The following is a 27,948-nucleotide window of genomic DNA, read 5'->3' on the forward strand; positions in this document are numbered from 1 at the left end:
ACAACACTGGGTAGTAGGTACATAATATAATGTATGTAATACGTATACCATATTCTCATACTATTTTCAGTAATATTAATATTGTATAACATTCCCATTATTTATAATATTTATAAATAATTACTCAGTAATTATAATTAAATTAAGAGGACGTAGTACCCGCATATGTTGTCTCTCTTACACACTTGCGACATGGCAAATTTTCGTTCACCATTTTCAATATTGTGCTGTTAGTTTTGATATTAGAGTGAAATGATCTATTATAAAATTTAAAGTTTTGATAATTATCCAGGTCCCCGTGAAGCCTTTTATTGATATTATTATTTTTAAGCAAGTTATGATCTTTTTGAAACTAATTTACAATTTTAAAATACTCATAACTCGCTTTAAAATAAAAATATAATAAAACGATTACGAGATGTCCTAGATTCTAGATAATGTTCTTAACTCTAAATTCTATAATATTTAATAATTTGAGAAATTAATATGGTTATCATAGGCGTGCGCACAGGGGGTTCCGGGTATGCCTGTGCACCCCCTGACATGCAATTGGGGCCGTAAAATTTAAGTCCTATAGCATATAAATGGGTCCGTATTTTAACTAATGTTACTAGAATAAAAATGTTATTTTTTCTAAAATATGTTCTAAAAAATAATGTTTTGGGATAAAAATAAATAACACAACTTAAAGTATTTTAAATTTGCGTGGTAAAACTTATTATGATTATAACAGCTAGATGTTATTGACTACAAAAGTAAAAATAATAAATAAAATATATTGCAATTATTTTGAAAATAGATTTTAGATCCAATTATCTAATGAAATATTATATAACTTGGTATTGTAGCAATACTACTGATTAATATGTGATATAATTTAAGTAATGTTTATTCAGGCATTATTATTTATTAAAATATGTACATGTCTTATTAAGAAAGGGCCCGAAAAAATTGTAGACATCCCCCAAAATTCAGGTCTGCGCATGCCTATTTTTGTGAACGTAAAATTTGCTATTTTGCGCGTGGGTTAGAGAGAGATAACAAATACTACGCTGGCATCCTTTTAAGCGTACAACAAAATCTACTATCATAAGGTATTATAATTATTATATTATGCATATTGGAAATTTCTTGATACAAAACACAATACAATTTTCATAAAAAATATTAGATGGATAACTTATTTATCTATACGTTAATAGATGTCCATAATAACAAAATTCGTACACAAAAAAATGGTAAGAAAAAGGATTAGTTGTACTTTTTCATGCTAATATTACATGCAGTTTATGGACAGATATCAAATTTACTCCATTTAAATATATACTTAGCAGTAAATTTTAAAGTTTATAAATAATATATTCGTCTACCCAATTACATTTATTTGAATAAAAAACCACAGAAGCCACAAAAGAATAGGAAAACATTCTTACTGTGAAACCATGGTGTACACACCATTATCACCGACAAGTGAGATAATAACTAAGAACTAAATATTTTGTGAAAAATAAAATTGAACAGAACGCATTATTTTTTTTTTCGTGTAAATTTAATTAATTTAAATTTTACAATCGTTTCTCTTCTCCGACAAAAGACGACGATTGCCGTTTGCCATGGAATACTAGATTACAGTGTAGTTAGAATAAATAGATAGTATAATATCATTGATGTATCGTATGTTATTTTATATATAAATCTTTGGAATCTATTATGTGTGAACTGATTCTGTATTTCAGATGTTCTTCAAATACAAAATTTAACTATAATAATAATATTATTTATCTTAAAAATATTTTGTATGGGCTGTAGAGGAAAGGAGTTTAAAATATACTTTTCCATACTTTTATAATTAAATTATGTTCATTGATAGAAATCACTTATTAATTATTAATATATAGGTACTTATTAATTTTCCTAAAATATTATGAGATATAGGTTAGGTATACACAACTACACAATAAATTTATAATATCAGAGAAATATTTAGGTTATATGAAATGCTTATAGTTCAGACCATGATTAACTAATTATGCGCGGAGTAGAGTGGTACGGGATTACCCCGCAAAATGGTTGTCCATTACTCCGCTTGTTTAAACTTTAAATACGTATAACTCATAAACTACTCTCCCTAAATTTGATTTTTATGTACTTAGAAAATTATTCTGTATTGGAATATAAAATTAAAACTATGTTGTCATTCAAAAAAGTAAAAAACTTAAAAAAAATATAAGGATAAAAAATATTTAAAAATATAATTTTTTAATAAAAACGTTGATTTTTTAAGAGCTTGAAACTATGAAAAAAATGTTTTCAAAAACATAAATACTCTTTGAAATAATGAGTGTTTTATGATAAAAGAATCGCCTAGTATATATGTATAATTTGCCTATGCAATATTAGTGGAAATATAAATAATACGTCATGTTCTTATTGTTCTAACGGGTTGATTAAAAATGTGTAACACTGTTATTATAGGTAAGCATAAATATATATATAATTATTCTATGACTTAGATATTTCATGCATTTCAAGCTCGAAAATTAAACATGCGTTTTTACGTTAACACAGTGGTCAGCAACCTTTTTGGAATCTCAGGTCACCTTCACAAATTAAAAAGTTCGAGAACATTTTATATTTTTAAATTCTTAAATTATTTATCTATGAAAAAAAAATACTATCTAAAACTTAAAAATAATGAAATGTATAAAAAAGAATATTGTCGTTCTAAAATTTAAAGCGGGCCGCCGGTTACCATCTACATTATAGTTAACACTAAAATAATTGTAAATACTTTAAAATTTACAAGTATATAAAATACAAATATGAATAATCATATTGTTATTTATACATATACATCGTCTAAATAAAGTGTTACCTGGCGTATTGTTTAGGCAAAATGGGTACATTACTGCAATGTTATTATGTTGCCGTTAATTATATCATATTGTTTAGCTAATCATTTTTATTTTTTATAACAATATCATTAGTAATTAACTCGTCATTGTATACTTCAGATTTCTAGCTAGGTTTGTTATAAATTGAGAGCATTCCAGAGCAATATGCAATTCCTACAACTTCCAAGCCCTAATCATTACATCCATAGATAGTAGACCTAACCTTATGGATAACAAATACAAGGTTATCCATAAGTTTTCCTTCAAGTAAATGTAAAAAAAAAAATTATTATAATGGAATAAATTTGAATATTCTCCGCCTTATTACAAAGTTTTCAATTTTATAACGCCATTCGTGATGTTTCATATTAAATTCCATAAGAAATTCTTATAATTTTCCCGTTCTACTTTCTTTCAGACTGTCAAGCCATCCTCGCGGACCACGGTACACTCGTTGTCATGTTAACCAAGATAAATATATTAATAAATAATCATTTGGTTTCTATACTTAATGCTTGTTGATTAAGCGATATTTTTGTAAAAGATATTTTATTTTTACGAATAATTCGTAAACCACTATGACTATACTGTATGAATTTCTACAATTTTGACAAAAACGTGTGAAAATTAAAATCATCTTATGGTTTTGATAAATAAAACGGGATTAATATTTCAACTATTTTTATACTTCCATAATATTTTGTACTTATTAGAAACATAGAAATCAAACAATTTCGTACACATTATACATGGGTATTTTAGAAGGTTCTCTTAAATATGACATTCTATTTCTTATGTTCAAATTCTATTATAATTAAAACTTTCTAAACAGTTTTAAAATGAAATATTAAAATCTATTGAAAATAATAAAATACCAGTAACAGTGGAACTGACTTTTCGAAATAATTTTAGTTGGCGTTGTCACTATAATGCAGCGGTTCCAAAACTGTGAGGTGCGTGCCGCGTGGTAAATATTTACTGTTAACTTATATTATCATAAAAATAAAAATGTTTGTACATTTAAATACTATAAATTTGTAATTTAATTTTTTATGGGAGGCGTAATTATTTTTTTTAATTTTTAGGGTGGCGTGAACTAAAAAAGTTTGGGAACTGCTGCCATAATGCATTTTATAGAACTACCACACACAGTTTTTTCTCTGTTAACCCAACTATGGAAATTATTAAGGATTACACCAAGATTTGACAGTTTCAGTACACTCAACAGTTTTCAAGGTTAAATTTTTAAAGATTTTAGTATTAAATTTATACCTACTTGTATTAAATATTTGATTAAAATCAATAATTTAACAATTCTTTTTATACCTACCCATCGTTTGGTTATATTAATACAAAAATATCTATAATGAATTATTTCGTGAAGAAATCTAACTATTTGTTTTATTTATGACTACCATTGATTTAATTTACATACATTTTTATAACAACAATAATGAATAAGTACCTATGAATTTTCAAATATTTTCACAGTTTGCATGGAAAATAAGGCTCAATGACATATAGGTGGAAATCAGTGGGGGGACTTGAGGGGACTAAGCCCTTCCCGAAGTTTACAGTACAGGTCTTAAAATTATATAGGTGTAACGACTGGTAGGTGGTAAACTGGGCAGTTGCTCTTGCCCCTTTCCAATTTTAAAATACTCTCAGTGGACTGGTTGCTTGTAATTGTAAAAATAGTGACTGTTTTTATTATTGTATAGAAATATTATACGTTGTGTAGAGAATTGGAAAATTATTGTCATAATAATAATTATAAATGAATAGTTTTTTTTTTAATTGGGATATATCTATTATTGTATAGTAATTCGTAACTTAAGTTGATTAATTATTCTTATATTTTTTAGATGTGTTGATTTTGAAGCAAAAGTTATTATAAGTGTTTTAAATTTCACAAAAAAAGTATGGTTATAAAATGTTCACAACTAGCTTTAAAATTAAAATATAAAAAAAAACTTACGCGTTGCTCTAGATTTACATATAAATTTGATAATACATAAATTTGTATTATTATTTATAGTATTATAAATGAGTGATTATTGGATTATTCTAAATGTAAATTTTTGTATTTGTACAATGTGCGTTTGTAAGATAGAAATAACACACGCGAGTATAATGTTCTCTCAACGACTCAACATAACATGTATAATGTACCAAACAGTCAACAGAATATCAAGTAATTGTTACTATATTTTATACAATTTAAATAATTATTTCGATTTAATTATTATATAATGAATAAACTGGAACATATATATAACTCTTATTATTTATTATACAATTATTATACCTACAGGTAATATACTATAATTATTATGTACGGCCCGCTTTAAATTTTAGAACGACGAAATTTTTTTCATACATTTTATTATTTTAAAGTTTTATACAAACGAATAGTTTTTGAGTTATAGTCAAAAACAAATTTTAATGTGATATTTGCTGTTGTTTTGATTCCAATATTATTGCCTTGAAATCATGGACCGTATTTATTTTTGGGTTATAAAAAAAAACTCACAGCCTCTCCGTGCACCCCCAGAGTAACCATCTACAGACCCCCGGTTAAGAACCTATGATCTAGGGGATTATTGTATATTTGTATCCATATGAAGTACGATGAAATGGAATTGAAAATATATAATGGTGCCGAGAATTGTGTTGAGGAACGTTAAAATATAATGAATGCAATAAATCCGGACAGGATATAACACCATTAATTAATTTGGACATACATATTTTATTTATACCAATATAACCAATAGTCTAACAGATAAAATAATAGCTTTGCAAACTGTACGTAGCTATTATATCTATTTATGTTTAAATATATATCTATATACATAGTATTATAACTATTAGTTATAATCCGCTTTACCCCGACATTTTTTAGTAGTTTTTAGTTACGAGTATTTAAGCTTATTTAATTTAAACATAAACATTACAGTATGCATATAATATTATAATATAAGTAGTAATCACAATTTTATTTTATTCGATTTATTTAAAATATACTTATAGGTACTTATGACTTTTTATTATTTTTAAATTAGCTTACCCGTCTTGGCTCCGCCCAAGGTTTTAATTAAAAATAACTAATTATTTATTAACTTTACCGGACTAAATGTATGCCTAAAACCTTCTCTGTGATGTCCTCTATTAGTATAGATTAATTATTAAACTAATTCCAAACTAACCTTTTAGTATAAGAGAAACATTATACAGTGCCGGTCCAAGATATGATGGCGCCTTTAAAAATAGTTATCTTTTTGTGTATTGATCAGGTCACTCACCTTCTGTCGTCACAGCTTAAATATATAATAATTTATTATTATAGAGAAATGTAATATTACACACCGTTAATTTAAAATTTTTTTTTACTAAAACATCATAAGTTTTTATAATTTTTTGAGCACCTACAAATGCGCTTCCGGAGCCCTGGGCGACCGCCTGGTTCGCCTTTGCATTGGGCCGCCACTGACATTATATAGCAAAGAACTCATCTCTTCGAGTGGTTTTTGCTAACTAAACAGAGCCTTCTAGGAACAATTATTCATATCTACTCGCCGATAAAACACACACAAAAGAAAAAAGGTCAGGTTACATGTAGCTAGAAACCCGCGGGCTGCAATAATATATATAGGTGTACAATTTATATGTTTATTTTAATTAATAATAACTAATTATTTATTAACTTTATCGGACTAAATTTATATTTTGTAATTTTAAATTGTCACCATTATATGTAACGTTTTCATGAATGATGGTATGGGTAGATAACCTATTAGATACGATGTACCGTTTATGAATATGAATGGGTTTTTTTTTAGTCCTTAGATATTACGATTCTCACGTCTATATACAGGTATATATTATAATGGTCCAATGAAATCACTGAACCCAAGAATCAGTTAGAATGTTCCCTTTCCATTCTTGGTGTATTGTTAAAAGAACTGGTTTCCTGTTACTTGTGCCAGGCAACGTGGGTTAACGCCCACTACATTGCTATAACATAACCAGACGTAGGTATACATGTGATGTCATAGGAGGTATTAGAAGGCTACGGTGTATACTTTTACATTCTTTATGTAGTCTTTTACTGTACGCTCGTGTATGTATATGTAATGAAACATATATTATAACTGTGCGGTTTATTGTGTTATATTTAATAAAAAGTTTTTGGTTTAATTTTTATGGTTAAAATTCAAAACTGAAGAAACATGGGTAAATTATATTGTTTTTAAAATTTTACTTTAGTTGTTAATTATGATTAATTATAGTAACACTCAGTAGTTATATATTACGATCAAAATTAAATAAAGTCAACTTACGTATTCAGCTACTTCGTAGTCCGTAGGTAGTCGTTTACGTGTAGATATAATTGTAATATATATGGATTATGTATAAATTGTAATTATATTTTAACAGTTAACATTCATTGGCTATCTCAAAAATATTGCCTATTTTAATGATAATTATTAAAAAAGTATAAGAACATCTATATTGATAAAATAATGATACCTACGTTTTAATTTTATAATTCTAAGTGAAGTTTTATTTGAGAATTTTGATAGATAAACAATTAAATATAAACGAATTTTTAGAACGTTTAAAAAAGTTAATATGAACTTCTCGCAAAATACTGCTGAAGATATGTTATTTATAATGTTAATTTATAATTATTATTTCAAAACAAAGCTAGTAATAAAAAAATATTTTTTTCTCTAAGCGTAGATTGAATAAGTATATGATATTTCGGAATATAAAATAAAAATGTATGTTTTCATTCAAAAAAGTTAAAAAAATTAAAATTATGAAAAATTGTAATATACATGATAATGTATAATATTATACCCATTATATTATTATTATATTTATTTGATAAAATGCAATAAAATTATGTAAAAATATTATACCAAAAAAAGTTAAAATTTCAAATTATTAGTTGAGACACTTGAATGGATCACCTTGTTCTTGTGTAAGGTTATTGCTGGATTAAATTTAACTAACATAATATATTTACATACTAATATAGGCATGCATACAAACTATAATAATTATACTACCTACGTAAACAAAATAAATTCTTAAAAATGATCATAGCTATGATTTCTGGCAATCGATCGCAATAATAATAATAAATTATCCTCTATCCTTATCATCATTCCTATTTTCTACAACTATTTAGGTTTTTCCGTTAGGAACCTCTGAACTGTGAAGTATATAAATCAAATACAGGCGAAAGGAGATGTGATGCGAATTGCGAACCTTGATTTGAAAACTAGGTAGTAATCTTCGCTATAGTCAATTAGCCACCTATACGTATAATACAAAACTATTTATTGTTTATAAATAGTATCGTGATTGTCCTGGGAATAGACACAGGTAGTTCCATATAGATAATACATGTATGCCGTATGATTTATTTATTACACAACTTTTAAACTAGTATAAAAGTTTGTGATTTATTATCTATGGGTGACATAAATCGTGGTTCTGCCTATGCCCTACATGGACGTAATAATTACAGTCTACAACTACAGCAATACGAGTATATGATGACTCAATTCCGGTTATTCTATATTCTATATATCTATATATCTATAGCAAATAGCTAATACCATAAATATAAATATATAATACATGTATAGTTTTGAAATTAATATTAATATGACTTATCTATTGAACTATTTGGAGTTATTAAGCCCTATTAGAATAAAGTGTTCTAAACTTCCAAGCTCAATTATTTTAAATCAGGAAAGGAAGATTATAATTATTATAGCAGTAATATGATTTATGGTCCATTTACAAAGCTTATTTTGGTTGTAACGCTACCCTAACTATTATGGGAAAATTATCCCATCACCTCACCATACACAGACAACTTAATCAAAATTTGGACAATAACATTTATATATCTGTTTTCAGATTTTTCATTAGATATTTAATATTTTTCCGTAATTTAAGTAGATAGGCAGGGCCGACGAGAACTTTAGTGGACCCCAGGGTTGATCAATTCCGGGCCCTTTTACTTATATATACTTATTTTATACCTAACCTAACCGGCCCCCTTCCCTAGAGGTCCGGGCCCCTTCTGCCCCACCCTCTCGCCGGCCCTGTAGATAGGTAGATATTTTTTATTATTTCAATGTTCAATGTTAAATAAAATCAATGACTTTATTTGAATAAATTGACATTACCAGTTACCATTACTAGGGTAGTTGAGAAATTTTAAAATATAATTCTTATTTGAAAATAGTGGATAAAATGGTTTCGAATTAGTTAACGATTCAGAACAATGATTAGTATCTGATAATAAAAATAATAATTTATGGAGAAATTTATATAGTAAAAGCGTTCATTAAATGATGATTAGTTCATTAAGTTCTTGAAGTCAGATAGTAAGCTAACCGCATCTTGTTCAGTCTTTATAATTTTATTAATTTGGCATAATTAGAAAAAAGAAGAATATTAGAAATTGTTATAAGTTTATAATATTTATAATATATATTTAATATTATCATTTATATCAGGGGCGGATCCAGACCAAGATACCAAGGGGGGGCGATTTTTAAAGGGCACACATTAATTTTGATAAAGTATTTATTTAGGTACATATATATGTTACTTTCCACAGTCTCGTACAGAACAAAAAAAAAATATTTTTTATAGTAGATAATAGTAATAAAAAAATATATCACTATAATTTTGTTACCCTTGAAGTTTAATTACGTCAAAACTAAAACGAAGGACTTAAACTATATTTTTGAGAGAACAGGGGGGGGGGCGATCGCCCCAATCGCCCCCCTCTGGATCCGCCACTGATTTATATTTATGTTCTGCTAATCTACTATAATATTTAAAACATAATTTAAAGCCAAATCGTGTTTGTATTTTTCAGATTTATCTACATGTCAAATTCTTTTCTTATTCTCAATACTGGTAAACTTAATTAAAATATTTCATAAATAATTAAATATTTATTTATAAAATTATAATACTTATTAATATGTTATTTATGTTGATATTATTTACTCAATTTGATATGTTTATACATATTAATTATAAATGTTATGTGTTTAGAACGTTGTATTAGCTGGTGATATGATGAGGAAATCAATTGTTTACGACAAAAAAACACCTAATGTATTTTATTGTCCATTAAATAAACCTACTGGTAACTATATAATACACTAAAACAAGTGAATGATTTAGGTTTTACAAGTGTACATAATTATGAATAAAATTCTAGGTTTTGATAAATTGTTTGTGCATTCAAGACCACTAAAAAAATTATGCGAATTTGATGGAAAACCTTTGCCGGAAGACTATAAATCTGATTGTTTTCAAGACGTTGATGAAACTGAATATGCTTGCAAAGAAAAATACAGAATTATGGTAAGATGAATTGTTTATAAAAATATCGGTGTTTTAGTATATTATGATAAAAATATAAAATATAAAGATTATATAGGTACCTATATAATTATTAAATTTTATTTCCAACATTATGTATATTATTTTATAAATTTATGCCTAACGGCTTAGGTAAGTTAAATAATACATTTATGCATATATAAACATATTAATTAATAATTATTTGATTATGTTTTTATTAATAATATTAATAATAATTATTATTTAATAATTATCTACTATAGATTGGAGTACAACATTATTAACTAGGTACAATGAAATATTGAAACTTAATCCTTAAAATTATATTAATACATGTATATATATATAACTTTCAGAAGAGATTGTCGAAGAAACAACTGGATAGTTTATTCGGAAATAACGACTAGAATAACTTTAACAAAATAACGCTCTGTAATGTAAGAGGTTGTATAATCCTACTGATATGTATTTCATTTTTACGAATAACAATTTATTATACATTTTGCATGTTAACTAAGAGAAATCATTTATTTATTTTTTATGCTTATCGCTTATTACTTATTATAATTCAAAATTGATGTTTAATATTATCCTTTTATTAGCCTTGTACAATAGGTGTGGTTATAGCATGAGGCGTGACACATTATAAATACGGCATATAGGTACCTACCCAATTATATTCCTTGCAAGTTGCAGGTGTCAGTTTATATATACACAATACACATTATTACAAGTCTAAATATTATATTAATAAAATTACTAAAATGTATTATATGGGAAGAAGTGGTGAGGGGATTCAGGAGTTATGATATGTTTTTAAAACAGATGTTAAATTTCTAAATTTATGAAATCACAGAAAATTTCTTATAATATTATATTATATATTTATGTATAAATATTAAATATATAATATGGTACAAATAATTAATAAATTAAATTTTTCTAATTAAAAATAAAATATATTTATATGTGTTGTGTAATACTAATTTGAATAATAACACAATTACACAAATGTATTTTATAGTCCTTATTGTTAACACTCTAAATCGTAGGTACCTAATGTTCATGTATTAAAATTGTCTACTTACCAAAGACCGACGGTCTTTTAATAATATAAATAATTTAAATATAATAAAAAATAATTTTCTCAATAATCACATACATCTGGTGGAATCCTTGAGATTGTTGTCGCGCGGAACCCTAGGGTTCAGCGGAACACACTTTGGGAAACGTTGCTGTAGGTATACGTTATGTGTAATTATGTATTAAGTGCAACTATATTTATACTACCATAAGTTAAACTGTATACAAATAATAATAATAATAATAATAATATTACAATAATATAGATAATATTTTAATGTACAATAATAATTATAACCAGATTAAAATCAAAATTGTAAAAATCAAGTAATTTACTTGGAGTAAATTAACCTGAATAATAATATGCATTGTATTTATATATTATTATATCAACCACCTATATATATACACAGACATGTATAGCCATATTACCTATGGTAGTAAAGTTTGACCTATTTGACTTACCTAATATTGTATAAATTAAAATAATTACCTAAATATTAAATAAGGATTATAGCTTGTGTTTTATATTGAGTAGGTATCTATGTAGAGCTACATGGATATATTGTATCCTATACGCATGGATTGAATTATATTTCTAACTGCCAATATACAAATTAATATTATTATTGAATGATGATTACTAAACATAAAGGAATTCTTAAAAAATAATTAGGTATACCCGAATTTAAATTTTGTAATTAAGTTTAAAAGTTGTTAAAAAATAATTTTCATATAAATATTAATAAAATAATTATTATTATCAGTTCAAAAATAGTCTTCTAGCAGATGCATCTATCTTCTTTAGCTTGTTTGTTATTAGTGTTTTACTTTTAACTTTTTATTGTTACTGTTTAAAATCTAAAGAATATATTTATATACTTTTCAGATGCGTCTTCACCCACCTGGTACCGAAAACGACAAAGAGAGTACAAAATGGGAAAAAGCTTATAAAAAAGTTGTTAGAAAACGTAAGAGACAACAATCACAATAAATAGTTTTACATAATGATGATAAATATTAAGTAATGGATGAAATACTTAGATATTTAGTTCATAATAATATATAATAGGTACCTAATAATATATTTACTACAGATAACAAATACAAATTTAAAAAAACTATTTATAAAAAATGGTGCTGTAATAAAATATATTAATCAAATTTTATTTTATTTTGTAGTAATAATGTTATTTATATTATAGGTATTATAAACAATTTTAATACAGTTGTAACTCCTAATGTTTTTTTTACTTTTTATACATTTAAATTGTCAATTATAATAAATTGTTATTTATAAAATTAACAAAAACAATAATGAAATTATCATGAATATTTATATAATACCTTCCTACCTATTATACATTTATATTTATTCCTACGTACATATGATAAAGGTATTGTTATTTTATCATGACCATAGACTTAATAAGTGCCTTGGTATTATAGGCATAAATGTACAATTTGGGAGATGGGGCTTAGCCCCTGGTCAATATAATGTCCCCGTAAAAACCAATATTCTAATGGGTGCCTGGGCACTCATGTACATAGCGCCTATGATAATGACATCCATCAGAAAATACCAATAAAAATAGAGAATACTTCAAAATAGGTACCTATTAAAAGTTTAATGATAAATAAATTGCAAATTGTGCATTTACATTCAAAAAATTTCTTTTGAAACTCAGGTTTTCAGTAGTTATAAAAAAAAGATTACAATTTAATACCACACATATTGTGATGTAACTGACCACAGACAATCGTATTGGTCTTTTAACTTTTTTATTTATATTTATGTTGGTTTTAATATTCTTATAACTAAAGAATGATAATTACACACATACAAAAAAAAAAAAAAGCAGGAAAGTAGTAACTATTTTGGTTCTACTGTAGGTAATTAGTTGTTGAATATAATTCTTCGATATCGCCATTGGGTAGGTCACTGCAATAGGTTAGGTTAGCAATAATTAATTAATGTATTTAATTTTATTTCAATAGGTAATTAACCAATGTAAGTAAAAAATGATTCTGAACAAAAACGAATGGTTAGCCTAAATAGAATATTTTATTACCAATATATATTGTTGTTATTGTAATTAATTTTACTATTAACACTAGGGTGAATTAATTTTAGTAGAAAACATTGCATTTATCATAAAATATCTATATTAATATTATTGTCATTAACTGAGTCAAAACTAATAGTGACATAACGTAGAATGATGTGAATAGGTTTATGGAATAATTTGACAATACCTTAAAATTAATCTAATTACCTATTTTGAAAATGTTATTGAGTTACAACAAAAACTAAAATCGTTTTTTTTTTTTAAATATTTGATTTTGTCAACATTTTAACTTCAAACATTAATAAAAAGAAATTGTGCTTAGGTATTTTTTAATATTTTTAAAATTTTAACGAGAAAATGTTGATAGCTGATATCTAAAACAATTGGTATTGAAAAAAGACGAGCGCTTACCTCAACATCATCAATTCTAGTAATCTAAGTCTATTCCATTTTTAGGGGCCCTATATTTTTACAAAAAAATGTTTAAACATATTTTTTTATTAATATTCTAGGACTCTTTTTATGAGAGTCTTTAAGTTATAGTTTTCTTAGCACTCAATTAATTTAGCACTGCTAGACGATCATATCAAAAACTTAGATCCAAAATAAAAAAAAACTAGGCTTCTAGCATAATTTAATAACCAATATCAGTTGAAGTTAATCCATAATTTTGAACAAAAATTATTCACTGCAAGGATAGAAAACATGTATAAAACAATGAATATAACTTATAAAAAAAATTAAAAATAAAATAATATATATACAATAGGTATATTGCATAATTAGATATAATACTTACCTAGATATAAAGATTGTATTTTAATTAAATTATATCATATAAACTGATCATATACTATATTCAACATGGTGAAAATAATAGATCTGAATACTTTTATCAATAATAAATTGAGATTTATGAGATTATTGTTTTATTACATACAAAATTAATAAATTAAATACATTTAATTAACCAATCATAGGTCACTAAATCATATTTAAAGACAGTGGTGTAGCTGAGGGGAGGCCATGGGTATATGCCCCCTTAGATTTTTTTTATTGGTTGTTTTGATTACAGTTATAGCCTATACAGGTAATACAATAATTTGGTCGATTACAATTTTAAAATAGTCCCCCCTTAGATTGAGCTTCAGCTACGCTACTGTTTAGAGGACCACATTAGCTCACTATTAATTTATTAAAATATATGTTTAGTGATTATTTATACAATCCAAATGGGATATGAATACTTTATTATTATTTTTACTGTAGATATAGGTGATAAAATTAAAAACAGTAATGAACACATAAGTTTTTATAATATCAATGATAAAAATAAATTAAGTATAAATAATTAAAATAGGAATATATTATATAATATAATTGTATACGTTGTAGTGATTCATGAAACATTTATATTTAATCTAAGCATTATCAATTTTTTAATTTATAAGTATAAATATTTAAATTTTTAAAAAATTTAAAATAGTATACTTATCAATTTTGAAAAAAAAATGTTAATGTTTGAATAAAATATTGCTTATACACTGTCTCATAAGAGTAAACTCAGGTGAGGAAGGATTTTCATCTTGTTCGGTTAGACCAAACAATTTTATCAATTAGTTTTAGTTGTCAGCTATTGTTTCTGATAATTAGCAGTCATCAAAAAATGCTTTACCATGTAAAATACAAAATGCAAGTTAAGCGGATGTCGAAAGTAACGATTCCCGAGAGTATGGTACTCTTCATACATTACAAACCATTACCACTGCCTTGAATAGAAGTCAATAGTTTAGATTTCTTTTATATGAGACAGAGACACAAAGTATATACGAATAGTTCACAGTATAAAAGTTACCTCAAATATTAAGTAAATATAAGGATTATAAAATAATAATTGGAATTATACTAAATATAGGTAATAAAGATGAGAAACTCTTGTTTTACTCTTTAGCATAAAAGAGTGATATTGCCACTATCAGCACCAAGTAATAGTAGTTGATTTAAACTTAGTACAGACATTGTAGTTAAGACTCCTTTAAATGTGTCAGCTCTTATTTTAGTAGAGGAAAATGATGCTTCACTGGTAAATCCTGTATGTATTCCTATGCGATTGGCTGTAGTACCGGAAATCAGTTCATTTCTATGAAGGCCTAAACAATGAACTGGTTCAGGTGACCCTCTGTATAATAAAAATAACGTTAAAAAATATCATAATATATTTATTATTATTTGGATATTTAGTACTTAGTACCTCATATTATAAATCAGATTGCCGTTTGAAACATTCCAAACAGATAATGATTGGTCAAGAGATGAGCTGACAATTGTATTGGAATCTACAGCCAACAATTGTAATACCTAAGAGATAAAATAATGAATAAAGAAGAAATTTTTGTTTTTAGTTATTTATTACTTCTCCTTCGTGAGCTTTCCAGTTGGCCAAGGCTTGTCCAGTTCGCAAGTCAATAACAGTCAAATAACCAGATGACTGACCAACAGCAACCCAGTGAGCGTTAGTGGGTACAGCAATGCTTCTTATGAGGCCAGTGGCATTTACAGATATCTATAAAGAGAATTGTATAATCCATAAATTAACAAATATAAAATTATAGAATATAAGATTAAAGTTCTCACTTTAAGTTCTGCTACAGACTTTCCATTTCGGGGATCAATAGAATGCAAGGTTGGATGTGTAGAGGCAGCTAATATATTTGGATGAGGAGTGGGTAGACATTTAAGAATATTAACAGGTATATTATTCATTGAGCTTAAGAGCCGTCCACCACACCAAGGATCCCAAACATGTATTGAAGAATCACAGGATGCGACCATTCGAAATTTTTCCAAATACGCAACTGATAATACAGATTTACGATGTCTGAAATAAGTGTATTGACACTGTGATACACCATTCCCATCACCCTAGAAAATTTATTAATCAAATATTTATTTAATATGTTTAAAATAATGAGACTAACAAGATGTTTTTACTTGATTTCTTAAAGACCAAAGTTTAACAGTTTTGTCACGACTAGAGCTTATAAAGCTATTTTCATTATCAAGAACACTTAAAGATTTTACAGTTGATTGATGACCACTAAATGTTTGTAACTTGATTTGTTTAAAATTAAAACAAGTATCACGACTATTGCGGCCAATTTCATGTTCCCAATATGCTAACCAGTTTCCTCTTAAATGCCTGTTTAAAAATAAGTATTAATGACTTATTTATTTGATTTTATTTATACTTAAAACTAATTTTAGACATAAATATTAAATTCTAAGTGGAATAATTACAATGATGTGTATTTTTTTTTTGGCCATCACACATCACCTTTTGGAGCAGGAAAATGCTTCAACTTTGGGGACTATTTCTTGTGAAAGAATAGATTTACACAAACATGGTATACTTTTGTACCCAAAAGTAATAGAATCCAAGTAATTATCATGCGGGGGGAAATTAAAGAAAAACAGGAATTTTTATGTAAAACTAGTATTTAACAAAATTGATTTTATTTTTTAGTGCAATTTATTTGAAAGTTTATAGCATTTTAAGTTAGAATTTTGATAAGATTCATTTAAGTCCCAAAAATTCATAATAATTATAATATTCATACCTAAGGTCTGAAAAATTAATGCACTTTTTCTTATAAGAATTTCATATTGTAACCAAAAAATCTAAAAAATATATAAACACAGCATTTTTAATTGACATTTTAAGTTAAAATTTGGATACTTAGAAAAAAATAATGATTTTATAAGAAAATTAGTTATTTTGTTATAATTTAAAAATGTTATTAGTGGGTACTACTAATAGATAATGCGATTTTCAAATATAATATTTGTGGCAAAAATTAATTAAATTTACTGTATTAATAATAGTAAAATAAATTAGTTTAATAGCAATATAATTAATGTAAAATAAAATACTTATAAATAGTCTGATGGATAGTTTTTGCTCAAAATTGTTTTTCGTATGCAATGATTTATCATCAAATTAAAAAATGTAATATATATATTATACTGTAATTTACTACTTAATGATGAGGTATAGTCGATAACTTCCATACAACAGAGAGTGGTATATTGAACTAGTTTTACTGAAGGAGCAGAGATTTAAAAATACCACTCACATATTTTATTTAAGTATACCTATCAACCAAAACAACTCGCTTCGCTCGTATTTACTCTTCGGACACAGTTAAAAATACACAAGAAATAACGGTGTCAAAGCACAACGTTTATGTACGACCCATGTACCATGTTCATTATAGAACAATAGAACATGTCTATACATCTTGTGTGTTAAATTAGTTATATTTTAAATTAATATGAATTATGATTTATGACATAAACAAATTTCATTTTTTGTTAAACTCTTAAATAAAATTAATTTTGATATTATAATATTACTATATTACATATATTTCTGATCTCTCTAGTCTTAGCAAAAAAATAGATACCTAATTATTTATCACCTGCTTAAAATTTTCAATGGTTAACAAATTTGTCAACACACCACTGCAGTAGAGCGATTACCTAATATCCACCCTATTGTTTTATGTTTGTTAAAGATTATTATAACATATTCAAATATTAATTTAAGTAGCACTAGAAATACAGTTTTATTTTTATAGTTAATATTTAAAATTTAGATATTCATACCTGGAGGATTCTACAATAGTTTTTGCATCTTCAGCTACTTCTATTTCTTCATCCTAAAATTTAAGCATTATATTTTATAATTTGAATACCAACTCAAAGAAATTTAAAAATTATTTTATTGATCTATTTTTTTTTCTATAACAATAAATAAAGAGATTAAAAAATATTGAAACTTGGGTATCATCTTAAATAAATTATTTGACTTTTTACATTACCTGTAAATGTATTTTATTACCCTTGAGAGTAAGATGTGTTCCAAGTTGTTCTTCAAAATTAATGGTACTATCATTGTAATCTATAGTAAAATAATAACTGTAATTTAGCTTTTACAAAATATTAAGAAAACATTCAAAATATGTAAATTAATATTTAATAATATAAAAGATAATTCTATTACACACCAATATTTGCGTAACCAGAATAAACTCTTTCTTCTTTATATGTGATACACAATTCTTTAATGTAATTCCAATTAATCAATGTTCTCTGCATAAATAATTCTCCATAGTATTTTACAAATAAAGTATAGGAATGATAAGCTAACTGTGGCGTTAAAACTTTACACAGTTCTTCCATAGCCTAAATTAATATAATTATAATTTTTGTTCTCTCAAGTAAATTAAGTATTAAAATTACTGACTTTAGTTTTGACATTTGACTTATCGGCACTAGTCGTAGACGGAGAGTCCCCGGAATCACTGTTATTTAATTCAATAGTTTGACTTCTGTAAAAAATTCACAAAATTAAAACTAAAATTTACTCAAAATTAATATGCATATTAGCATATTTACCTTGGATTAGCATCAGTCATATTATTTGGATCAAAATGTCTCAATTTATCAAATACCAAGAACAATCTTTGTATAGTTTTTGAAATCAGATGACCCTGTTTTAGACCAAAGAAGTATATGGTTTCAAATAATTTTGTAGCAAAACTACTACGGCTTGTAGCACCTGATGGGAAAATCACTTTTTGTGACGACAAAATTCTTAACATTGGGTGAATGATTCCTTTACATAAAGTGTCCTAAAAAAATTAAAATTAAATAATAATGTTTATAATATATACCATTATTATATACTACATACTTGACTGATTTCATTAAGTGTAGATTTTGTGAAATATGACATTAGATATTTCAACAGTGTTACACATCCAATTAGACCACTTTCAAGACTCGTGGTCATTTTGCTACGTTTGCATAATAAAACAACATCACTTATATGTGGTAAATATTGGACCAAAATAACTTGTTCTCCATAAATACCTAAAATTTCAAGATTATTTTTATACTTAAAAAATATTTTTTTATATACAGAGTGTAACAGATAGACTTGACTAAAAAAAAAAAAAATTATGCTATTTAAACGTATGACAAAAATTTTAAAATTATATGATGAGTAAATAATTTAAGAAATATACTCATGTCAGCAAATTCTCAAAAATCATATTTAAAAAAAAATTATTATGTTCCAAATTAATTTAATCAAAAAATATTGATATTTAATATATCAAGGTCTTACTGATAAAAAAAAAAAATTAAAAATATTAATTAGAACAAAAGTCAATTCTATCTGTTACACACTGTATTATTAAATAATAAATATGAATAATAATATTACCTGCAATGCTCATTAGGCAATTAATAACCATTTTTGCTTTGTCTTCATTTTGTAATGACTCTGAGTAACACAACATTAACATTTTCAACAGATTTTTTGTAATATACATAGAAGTATGTACTGGACCTATCCGAATGGATACCCATACAAGTGAATCTGCACTGACTTCCGATATCTAAAGACATTGATAAATTAAAATATTTATGAACAACATAAATCACAGTTAAATTTCATTATTATGTTAATAAATAACCTTTAGATTTTCTTCATTACTGAATTTTTCAGAATCAGGTGTATGACAAGATGAGGATATATCTTCACCATCTTCTGTACAGTCAACTGTAACTTCATCCAAATTCTTATCGTCACTAAAATTGGTATCAGCACTTTGTGTATCATCATCAATTATTATACTTTGATCGTCTAACAGAACATCTTTTAAAGAAACTATACTATTGGTCAAAGCTTCATCATCCAGAGACAATGTATCTATAATAATTTATTACCGGTTAATTTTCTATATGCATGTTAAAATATTACAATAATGAAATATATTCTTTATATTTTTTTACCATTTTCAACAATTTTAATAGCTTGACTGGTATCTATAACAGAATTTAAACTGTTTTCATATGATGGATATGAGCTACAAAGGTCACTGTGAAAAGTGCAAATTTTATATTATATGATTATATTTAATGTTTGAATGAAAAACATACTTAAGGTGTTGTATTGGAATTGGGTATGCTCTGTTAAAATTACATCCAGATCCAACTGTTTCAACAAGTATTGGAACAAAATTTTTTAAAAATATGCTAGTTCCAAAACCAGAAATTAATTTCATTAAAAACGATTTTTGATATAATTTAAGCCATTTATGATGAATAGGGATATTTTCTTGGCCAATATCTTTCAAGCATTCTTCATACAATTTTGTTACATAGTCAAGGAGTAATTCCTTAGATTTTTGCATACCTAAGGCTTTAAACGATGGTTCCAATAAATGCAAAGCTGTTAAAGTATTACAATTAGCATCAGACAATAGTTCAATAACCATAGGTACTAAAAACTCTATCCAAGTGCTATCAGCAAGTATTCCAAGAGTTCCAGATTCACTCAATTCACACATTTCTTGTTCAATGTCTACGATAAGCTTGATACATAATGTATCAAACATATCAAGGGCAAATTTTTGATTTTCTTCTAATAAGTTTTTGACATTTTCCATTTCCGATTTCACTGTTTTGTAATTGTAATACATTCTTAATATATTATGTATACGAGAAAAATAATTAGGAAAACGCAAAATAGAAGAAGAAAGAGATGGAATAAGCAGTTGATGAGGAGTTGGAGGTGGTAGTCCATAATCTGTGATTACAGAGCACCAGTTAAAGTCAAATGGTGATGGATTTTCATTTAAAGGAATTTTATCGATTTGAAGCAACAACTTGACCACAGGTCGAATGCAGTCTGGAAGATCTTTTTGGTATGTTGAAGCAATTACACGACAGCTTTGTAGTCTTTTTAAAAAGGATAATGATGATAAATTACTTCCATGAGCAATAACTTTATCTCCCAAAAATAATTCTATAATTAAACAACCTAAAACCTGAAAATGTAAAATAATTTATTTTTATTTGAGTTATATTAAAATTGATAAGTATTAGAATTAAAATATACATACAATATACATGTATATATAAACTAATTAGTACAACTATTAACTATTAAGTAATCCATTTCCAGGTAGAATTTTAAGGCTAAAATACTAATAAAAATCAAATTATTACTTGAATTTCTTGAGCCCTTCGATTTGCAATGATTTTTTTGTATGATGTCATGTCTTTTGTACAAAATCCACTAGAAGTAGAAGATTTTAATGTCTTAGCACATACTCCATTCAAGAAATTATTTAATGAATCTAGAGTGATTAATGGTGTTGCAGGATTATAATCAGGCGGCAACTATAATTGATGAATATTAATATAGCAATATAAAATTAACTTAATAATAAATAATTAATTAATTTTGTTTTTTAACAATATAAATCTGTACCTAGTACAGTGGTATCATTTGTAGGATATAAAAATGTAAGTTATAATAAGTTATTTTAATACTCAAGTTATAAGTAATGATTAATGGGGTATATTGGTATAACGGATATTATACCCATATGTGTAAGATATAAGTAATTATACTGGTTTATGTTTTATATTTATATTTATATGTTTATATTTTATGTTTGATTTTATTTAGATATATAAAAATGTGATTTTTGTAAAATTGTTATTAGTTTTAAAAAAAAAGTATTTTAAAACTGTTAGTTTACTTATGAATTCCACTCATTACTCAATATAAAAGTATGTATTATCATTTTGAGAGTGTAGTGAGCAGTTTTGGAATAGGTATTGGTTATGGGTTTATTTATAGTCAATAAACTAATGTAAAATGAAACCACTGATCTAATATCTACCATTATTTTTAAAGAACTTAAAGTACCAATGTTTACAAGTACTTACACAAAGTGGTATTTTAGACATATCTAAATATTTTATGAATCCATTCATTGATGTTTCATTATCAGCAGCTACATTAATATGTTGTTCTTCACTTAATGGAGGGGTTTCTTAATCATTAAATTAAAAATATAATAAAATATGATTGATATAATTATGGTACATTTATGAACTTACTCAATCTAGGCATAATAGGAGGAATGCGAGAAAAGTAAGGTGAAGGTAAAAGTCTTTGGGGATGTGGTTGTGTAAATAACTGTACAATGCCAGATGAAGATAGATAGGTGTGATTATCACACAGTTGAAGGCACACATTTTTTGATTTAACAGCAGCCGAACCAGATAATCTAACAATTAAAGATGTTCAGAAATTAAAACATACATAAATTATTTATAGTTAGTGATCTTTTTACTTGTATCCAAATGTTAAATCAATCCAATGATGCAAACGTTCTGAAATATAGTTGCTTTCTAGTATAGCTCTATGGGTATCTACCAAGTCTTGTACATTTTCTGCCCACGTTGGAATGCCCAAATCAGGTAATTCTTTATGTATAGACTGAAAAATTATGAATTAGTGCTAATTATTTCTAAAATGACTTCAAAATATTATTTACTTTAAAAACTGATGGATCTGTAAAAAATTCTGGTATACATTCATCTGGAGACCATTGTTGCATGCGTTGTATGCTTGAAGGATATTCTTCTGGTACAAATTTTGTTCTAATATAACGACAAAGGACTGATCGGGGAGTTACCCGAGAACGATACACATAGTATGTTATTTCTGATAAAATATCAGGAACATGATGTGGGGTCTAAGAAATTAAATTGTATAGATAATATAGATCACAATAGTAATTTTAAATTTACTTATACATACCAAAATTGAAGTTTTTTCATCTCCGATGTCATAAGTCAAATCTAATTGCCTGTCTCCTTTATTCAATCTATACTTAGATTTAGTGAGGTCACGATAATTAAGTCCAGCTCGAGAACTAAAGTCAGTTACCCATGGGAATACATAATGGCATTTAGGATCACCATACTTCCTACCAGCTAGTTTATTCAAAAACATAATATATTCAAAGTTGGACATATTTCCACGAACCCATTGTTCACAAGTTTCAGCTAAATTCTCAAAAGTCAAACTTTTTACTGTTTCATCATAACTGTTATTAAATTCATCAGCATCTGAAATATTGTCAGTGATTTTTGGAAGTACCTAAAAATAGTAATGTTTAAAATAAAATAACTATTTTACGTGTATAAATTATAATAGCTATTAAATAAGATTAACCTACACGAATCCATAATTCCGGGGAAACAATGATGTCAGACAAAGTAATGTCACCTAACACAAGTCCTTGGTCATGAGTATTTTGCATTGCATTCAAAAGTTGATATAAAACAAATAGTGGACGAGCATGATTAGATTTTAATAAAGCTGGACTATAATTTATACAATCTTGTAGTGAATGTACATTATTTGTTTCCTAAAAAAACACTATAATATATTATTTAAATTAACAGAGAACTATAAAAATAACTAAAATCAATTTACCTGTAATAGATAAAAATACTTATTAGTTTCAAAAACTAAGTTAGCAGACAAAATGTTGCTATGAGATTCATTTTCCGTTGTTGAGGATGTTTTATTACACGGTTGTTCTTGTAAATTGATTATTGGACAGTTATAAAAACGAGTGAGTACATCTCGTATTATTGTATCATGAGGAGATAAACATACATTTGAGTGAACTAATTTTTCTCTACAAAAAAAACCATCTGAAAATAAAATTGGTAATAATCTTAAAAATCAATATACTTGTATTATGTTAACAACTCTTACATCATCAAATTCGAATATGAAGATTAAATTACCATATTTTTTATACGCTTCTTTCCACAAATTTTTTCTATTAGTTACTGTTACATATTGTAATTGTTGTGAATAACTTAAATCTTTATCAAAATGTACAGCTTCATGTCGTCTTGCTAAAGGAATCATAGATTTATCCACTTTTTGTATAACCTCCAAACAAAAATATTCAATATTATTACTTTGAAAAATAATCTGTGAATATAATGTTTACATACAGTTATTAAAACATATATCCAAGAATCGCCCAAACTTTCAATTTGCTGGACTTTTGCACGGACATCATCGTTTGTGAATATTTCATGATGCAAAAACGGACGATATATACCATTTATGTAATCTCTGATAAACAAAATAGTGTAATGATGGAATAATTTAAAAATTGTTTACTACAAATTTTTACCTAAACCAAATCCGGTGGACACTAGCCAGAAATCTTTTAGAATTGTTAGTGGACTTCAAATATTCAACAGGAATTGTAAGGTCTTTTGAGACGACGTCTAGCCAAGCCATGATTAGTAAATTTAAGAATAATAAACGAGGACACAACACATGTTTTGTATAAATGAATTACCTGTTGGTAAATTTTGAAATTTGAATATAATATAAATATATTATTCTATTATTTTGTTATTATTTATTGTATTTACAAAATTCAATTATTTTTTTTTAATTTATGATAAGACCATAGAATATTATCAGTATAAATATAATAGATAATAATATACTCCCCACACGACCATATAGGCCATTTATATGGCCGTAACTCCTCACCAGTTATCACGGACTAACCATATCAGCAGCCCGCGTTTAACGTTTAACGTTCACTTTACTGCAGAATCTTTAATCATAATAAATTCATAACGTAAATTTAAATTACTCGTTTTTTAATTACCTCATCGACTTTTTAGACTTTTCAAATTTAAGTATTATTTATTTAAACAAATTGTGTATAATATATTATAATATTGTGTATCCATTAGTAGTAAATTATTTGGAAGAAAATTAGATTTTTTTTTCTAATTTGTCATGTTTAACTTAAACAATTGTGTTCAACGCAATGGCTATAGAATTGACAAATGGCTCTATCGAGGTACACGGAGATTTATGATTTTTAGTATAAATTACCTTTTAACAAATATTATTATTTGATTTTATAATAAAATAGCTTCCTGTTGTATGTTGTAGAAACTATGTAATGGTGTATTCGTACAACGACCAATTGTACAATTAATGGTATGTTCCTATAAAAAACTCAATTATTTAGATTAAAAATTAAGACCAGTAAACTATATGAATAACATTTAATATTTTGTTTTGACCTCAGGGTTTTGAGGCTGTACAGGTGAAATCCAATGAAACAAATTATCGCTTAGTGTTATCAGATGGTGTCCATATGAATTCTTATTTTTTCCTATACAGTCAGTTGAACGATTTGATTGTAAAAAAACAAGTGAAGTATGCAACTATATTGAGGATTGATGAGTACAAATTTATGAATGGAGAAAATCCCACTAATCATAGTCCAAGGTTGACCAAAGAAAAAAAAACAGTTTAATTTTTCTCAAATTTATTTGGGTATCTAAATTTAATAATTTAATATATATTCATTATGTTTTTAGATGGATTATACTCATTCAGAAAGTAACAGTGTTAATTCATAGAAATGTTTATGGAAATCCACAGCCTTTAATAAATGTCGAAAAAAAAGAAATGCCATTGAAAAATTTAAATATGAATAAATGTCCTAGTAGGGTATTCTATTGTGTGGAACAGTTGGAAAACAATCTTATTAATGTTAAAGATTTGACTAACATGTCCAATGGGTAATAAACATTTTATTGTATGATATTTTTCTTTACCCCAAAGTGGATTATTTTTTTTTTATAATTTTACAGGAATTGTCCTTTTATTCTTAAATTGACTGTTGTAAAAAAAAGTTCAATCAATACATACAGTAGTTGCAGAATTTTAAATATCAATATGATAGATTCTACGGGTGTAGTACGTGTCAGTGCATTCAATTTACTTGCAGATACCATAAATGAAATATTTGAGGTACCTATTCTGTTACTTTCTAGTTATTTCTTTTCATATCTCAAATTCTTATTAATCTTTTAAGGAAAATAAAATGTATTATATAGCAGACACAATATTGAAACACAACCAATTTGGCTGTGAACTAAAACTCCAATCTCATTCAGTTATAATTGAATGTATTGATCAAGTTAAGCCAAAAGTGCAATGCATAATAACATCTAATTTTAATACATTATTAGAAAACAGTCCAAATACGTTTTGTGGTAAATTTATACGTTTATTCATTACGCTAGACTCAAATAGGACTATTAAATATTGTTTTTTTTTTCTTAGATTTAATTGGAGTGTGCATTGAAGTGGGTGATATGGAAGTCTGCAGTAATATAACTGCTCAAACAGAAGTTGCAAAACGAGAGATTGTATTAATCGATATATCAATGGCTACTGTAAGTTTTGTTTGTAGTATTTTTATTTTTTACACGTAAGTAAAAGATAAAAAAAAATTGGATTCTGATGAAACTAACATTTAAATTAATTAAATCGTAAATATAAGTTATTAATAGTCTGGTTGATTTTATTATGATCATTATATTAGAGTATTCACAATAAAAGATCAAAATATAACATACATTTTAAAATGTGATTTAGTTATACAAACACTTTTTATGTAATATACTTTAACTTTCTTAAAATATAGTATATTTATATTTGCTGTCATTGTGTTTGATTCAGATAACTTTAAAAGTGTGGGGTGAACAAGTTGACAAATTTAATGAGAAATTTGATGATCCACCAATTGTTATGGTTAAGCAAGCTGTACTAAAACAATTCAATGGGACCAAGTATTTTTCCATGGTCAAATTTAGTGTTTTGTTCATCAATCCAAATGTACCAGAAGCACATCAGTTAAAAGAGTGGTATAAAGAATTAGTTCTAATGGAAGACTTTTAACAGTAAAGTAATGAACTCACAATATTTAAGCATTTCCATTTAAAGTTGGTTTTTATAATTAACGCATTTGTACACAGTTCTGTTATTAAATTTTTTTTATTTTTGCTAAAATTATTTGTTTGTAAAAATACTTAAATGTGATTTGAAAAGCATAATACCAACAAAATATAATTTTGTTATCATCTTCGTCCTTTTGGATTTATTTGACCTTTAAAACTATCTCGTCTCACAAATAAGCTTCCATCCTTCCCTATCCAACGCTAGATTAGTATGTACCATGTAATAATCATTACTCACTATAATTGTTTATAATTTTAGAATCTGTATTTTATATTTGGTAAAAACCATTCAAATAACTGTTACAAATATTTATAGTTTTTATTTAACAGAGAAAATCTACTGGCGTTATTTAATTTGTCATACACAACGCTGTGTGCTATCAGCTAATATAATTATATTTAAGAAAATTTTATTGAACAATATACTTTAAAAAGAAATTTTTCATAGATTCAATCCTCTAAAAAGTAGTTGGCTCTTATATCAGTAATTGATACATAATTTATTTTGGTGATAACATTTTTTATATTTCATAAGAAAAAATGAATAACTATCAATACAATAAGTAATTTTATTTTATAATTTAAGTAAACAATAAGGTTTTTGAAAATATTTATTTTTATAAATTTTAAGTATTTTACTCATTTAAATGACGACATAGATTTTTAATTTAATATTTTGAAACAATAATCTTTGAAGTATTTTTATTTATAAAAATCAAATTTCAGATTGGTAGTGTATTATAACTTAAAAGCAT

General features: G+C 26.0%; 3 protein-coding genes across 6 annotated transcripts; 2 read left to right on the top strand and 1 right to left on the bottom strand.

Annotated features, from left to right (window-relative positions):
- Positions 1-6,953: 6,953 nt before the first annotated feature.
- Positions 6,954-12,525, top strand: LOC113560981. 3 transcript variants are annotated; one of them, XM_026967136.2, is made up of 6 exons: positions 6,954-7,130; positions 9,808-9,848; positions 9,990-10,083; positions 10,159-10,304; positions 10,661-10,748; positions 12,277-12,525. In XM_026967136.2, exons 1-5 carry the CDS (start codon positions 7,127-7,129, stop codon positions 10,709-10,711), a joined length of 336 nt encoding a protein of 111 aa, XP_026822937.1. In that variant the 5' UTR covers positions 6,954-7,126; the 3' UTR covers positions 10,712-10,748; positions 12,277-12,525. The 3 variants fall into 3 exon arrangements, with proteins under 3 accessions (XP_026822937.1, XP_026822938.1, XP_026822936.1); XM_026967137.2 differs by having other exon boundaries at positions 10,661-10,741; XM_026967135.2 differs by lacking the exon at positions 10,661-10,748 and having other exon boundaries at positions 6,955-7,130.
- Positions 12,526-14,865: 2,340 nt separating this feature from the next.
- Positions 14,866-24,656, bottom strand: LOC113548903 (WD repeat-containing protein 81). Its single transcript, XM_026950003.2, has 26 exons — positions 24,547-24,656; positions 24,362-24,485; positions 24,146-24,296; positions 23,826-24,049; positions 23,566-23,757; positions 23,145-23,486; positions 22,879-23,079; positions 22,675-22,820; positions 22,439-22,608; positions 22,265-22,371; positions 21,536-21,709; positions 20,465-21,354; positions 20,318-20,403; positions 19,999-20,234; positions 19,746-19,920; positions 19,212-19,390; positions 18,914-19,149; positions 18,762-18,846; positions 18,523-18,700; positions 18,337-18,416; positions 18,122-18,174; positions 16,448-16,655; positions 16,091-16,378; positions 15,870-16,019; positions 15,708-15,814; positions 14,866-15,635 (listed from the first exon to the last, which is right to left on the bottom strand). Exons 1-26 carry the CDS (start codon positions 24,654-24,656, stop codon positions 15,404-15,406), a joined length of 5,124 nt encoding a protein of 1,707 aa, XP_026805804.1. The 3' UTR covers positions 14,866-15,403.
- A 297-nt stretch (positions 24,657-24,953) lies between these two features.
- LOC113548953 (replication protein A 70 kDa DNA-binding subunit-like) lies at positions 24,954-27,321 on the top strand. Of its 2 annotated transcripts, none has more exons than XM_026950066.2 (8): positions 24,954-25,236; positions 25,312-25,379; positions 25,471-25,673; positions 25,766-25,969; positions 26,042-26,201; positions 26,266-26,446; positions 26,517-26,629; positions 26,916-27,321. In XM_026950066.2, exons 2-8 carry the CDS (start codon positions 25,377-25,379, stop codon positions 27,132-27,134), a joined length of 1,083 nt encoding a protein of 360 aa, XP_026805867.1. In that variant the 5' UTR covers positions 24,954-25,236; positions 25,312-25,376; the 3' UTR covers positions 27,135-27,321. The 2 variants fall into 2 exon arrangements, with proteins under 2 accessions (XP_026805867.1, XP_026805866.1); XM_026950065.2 differs by having other exon boundaries at positions 25,332-25,379.
- Positions 27,322-27,948: the final 627 nt, after the last annotated feature.

The sequence above is a fragment of the Rhopalosiphum maidis genome, chromosome 1 (genome assembly GCF_003676215.2).
Source record: "Rhopalosiphum maidis isolate BTI-1 chromosome 1, ASM367621v3, whole genome shotgun sequence".
NCBI classification, from domain to species: domain Eukaryota; kingdom Metazoa; phylum Arthropoda; class Insecta; order Hemiptera; family Aphididae; genus Rhopalosiphum; species Rhopalosiphum maidis.

Excerpts from the sequence above, each read along its gene's own strand:
- LOC113560981 (XM_026967135.2), top strand. Across the intron at positions 10,084-10,158 it reads TCCATTAAATAAACCTACTG|GTTTTGATAAATTGTTTGTG; the intron begins GTAACTATATAA and ends ATAAAATTCTAG. Across the intron at positions 10,305-12,276 it reads AAGAAAAATACAGAATTATG|ATGCGTCTTCACCCACCTGG; the intron begins GTAAGATGAATT and ends TATACTTTTCAG.
- LOC113548903 (XM_026950003.2), bottom strand. The coding sequence starts at position 24,656 with ATGGCTTGGCTAGACGTCGTCTCAAAAGACCTTACAATTCCTGTTGAA. Across the intron at positions 21,710-22,264 it reads TGTCTAAAATACCACTTTGT|TTGCCGCCTGATTATAATCC; the intron begins GTAAGTACTTGT and ends CATCAATTATAG. Across the intron at positions 16,656-18,121 it reads ACTATTGTAGAATCCTCCAG|GCATTTAAGAGGAAACTGGT; the intron begins GTATGAATATCT and ends ATTTTTAAACAG.
- LOC113548953 (XM_026950065.2), top strand. The coding sequence starts at position 25,204 with ATGGCTATAGAATTGACAAATGGCTCTATCGAG. Across the intron at positions 25,237-25,331 it reads TGACAAATGGCTCTATCGAG|AAACTATGTAATGGTGTATT; the intron begins GTACACGGAGAT and ends TGTATGTTGTAG. Across the intron at positions 25,380-25,470 it reads GACCAATTGTACAATTAATG|GGTTTTGAGGCTGTACAGGT; the intron begins GTATGTTCCTAT and ends TTTTGACCTCAG.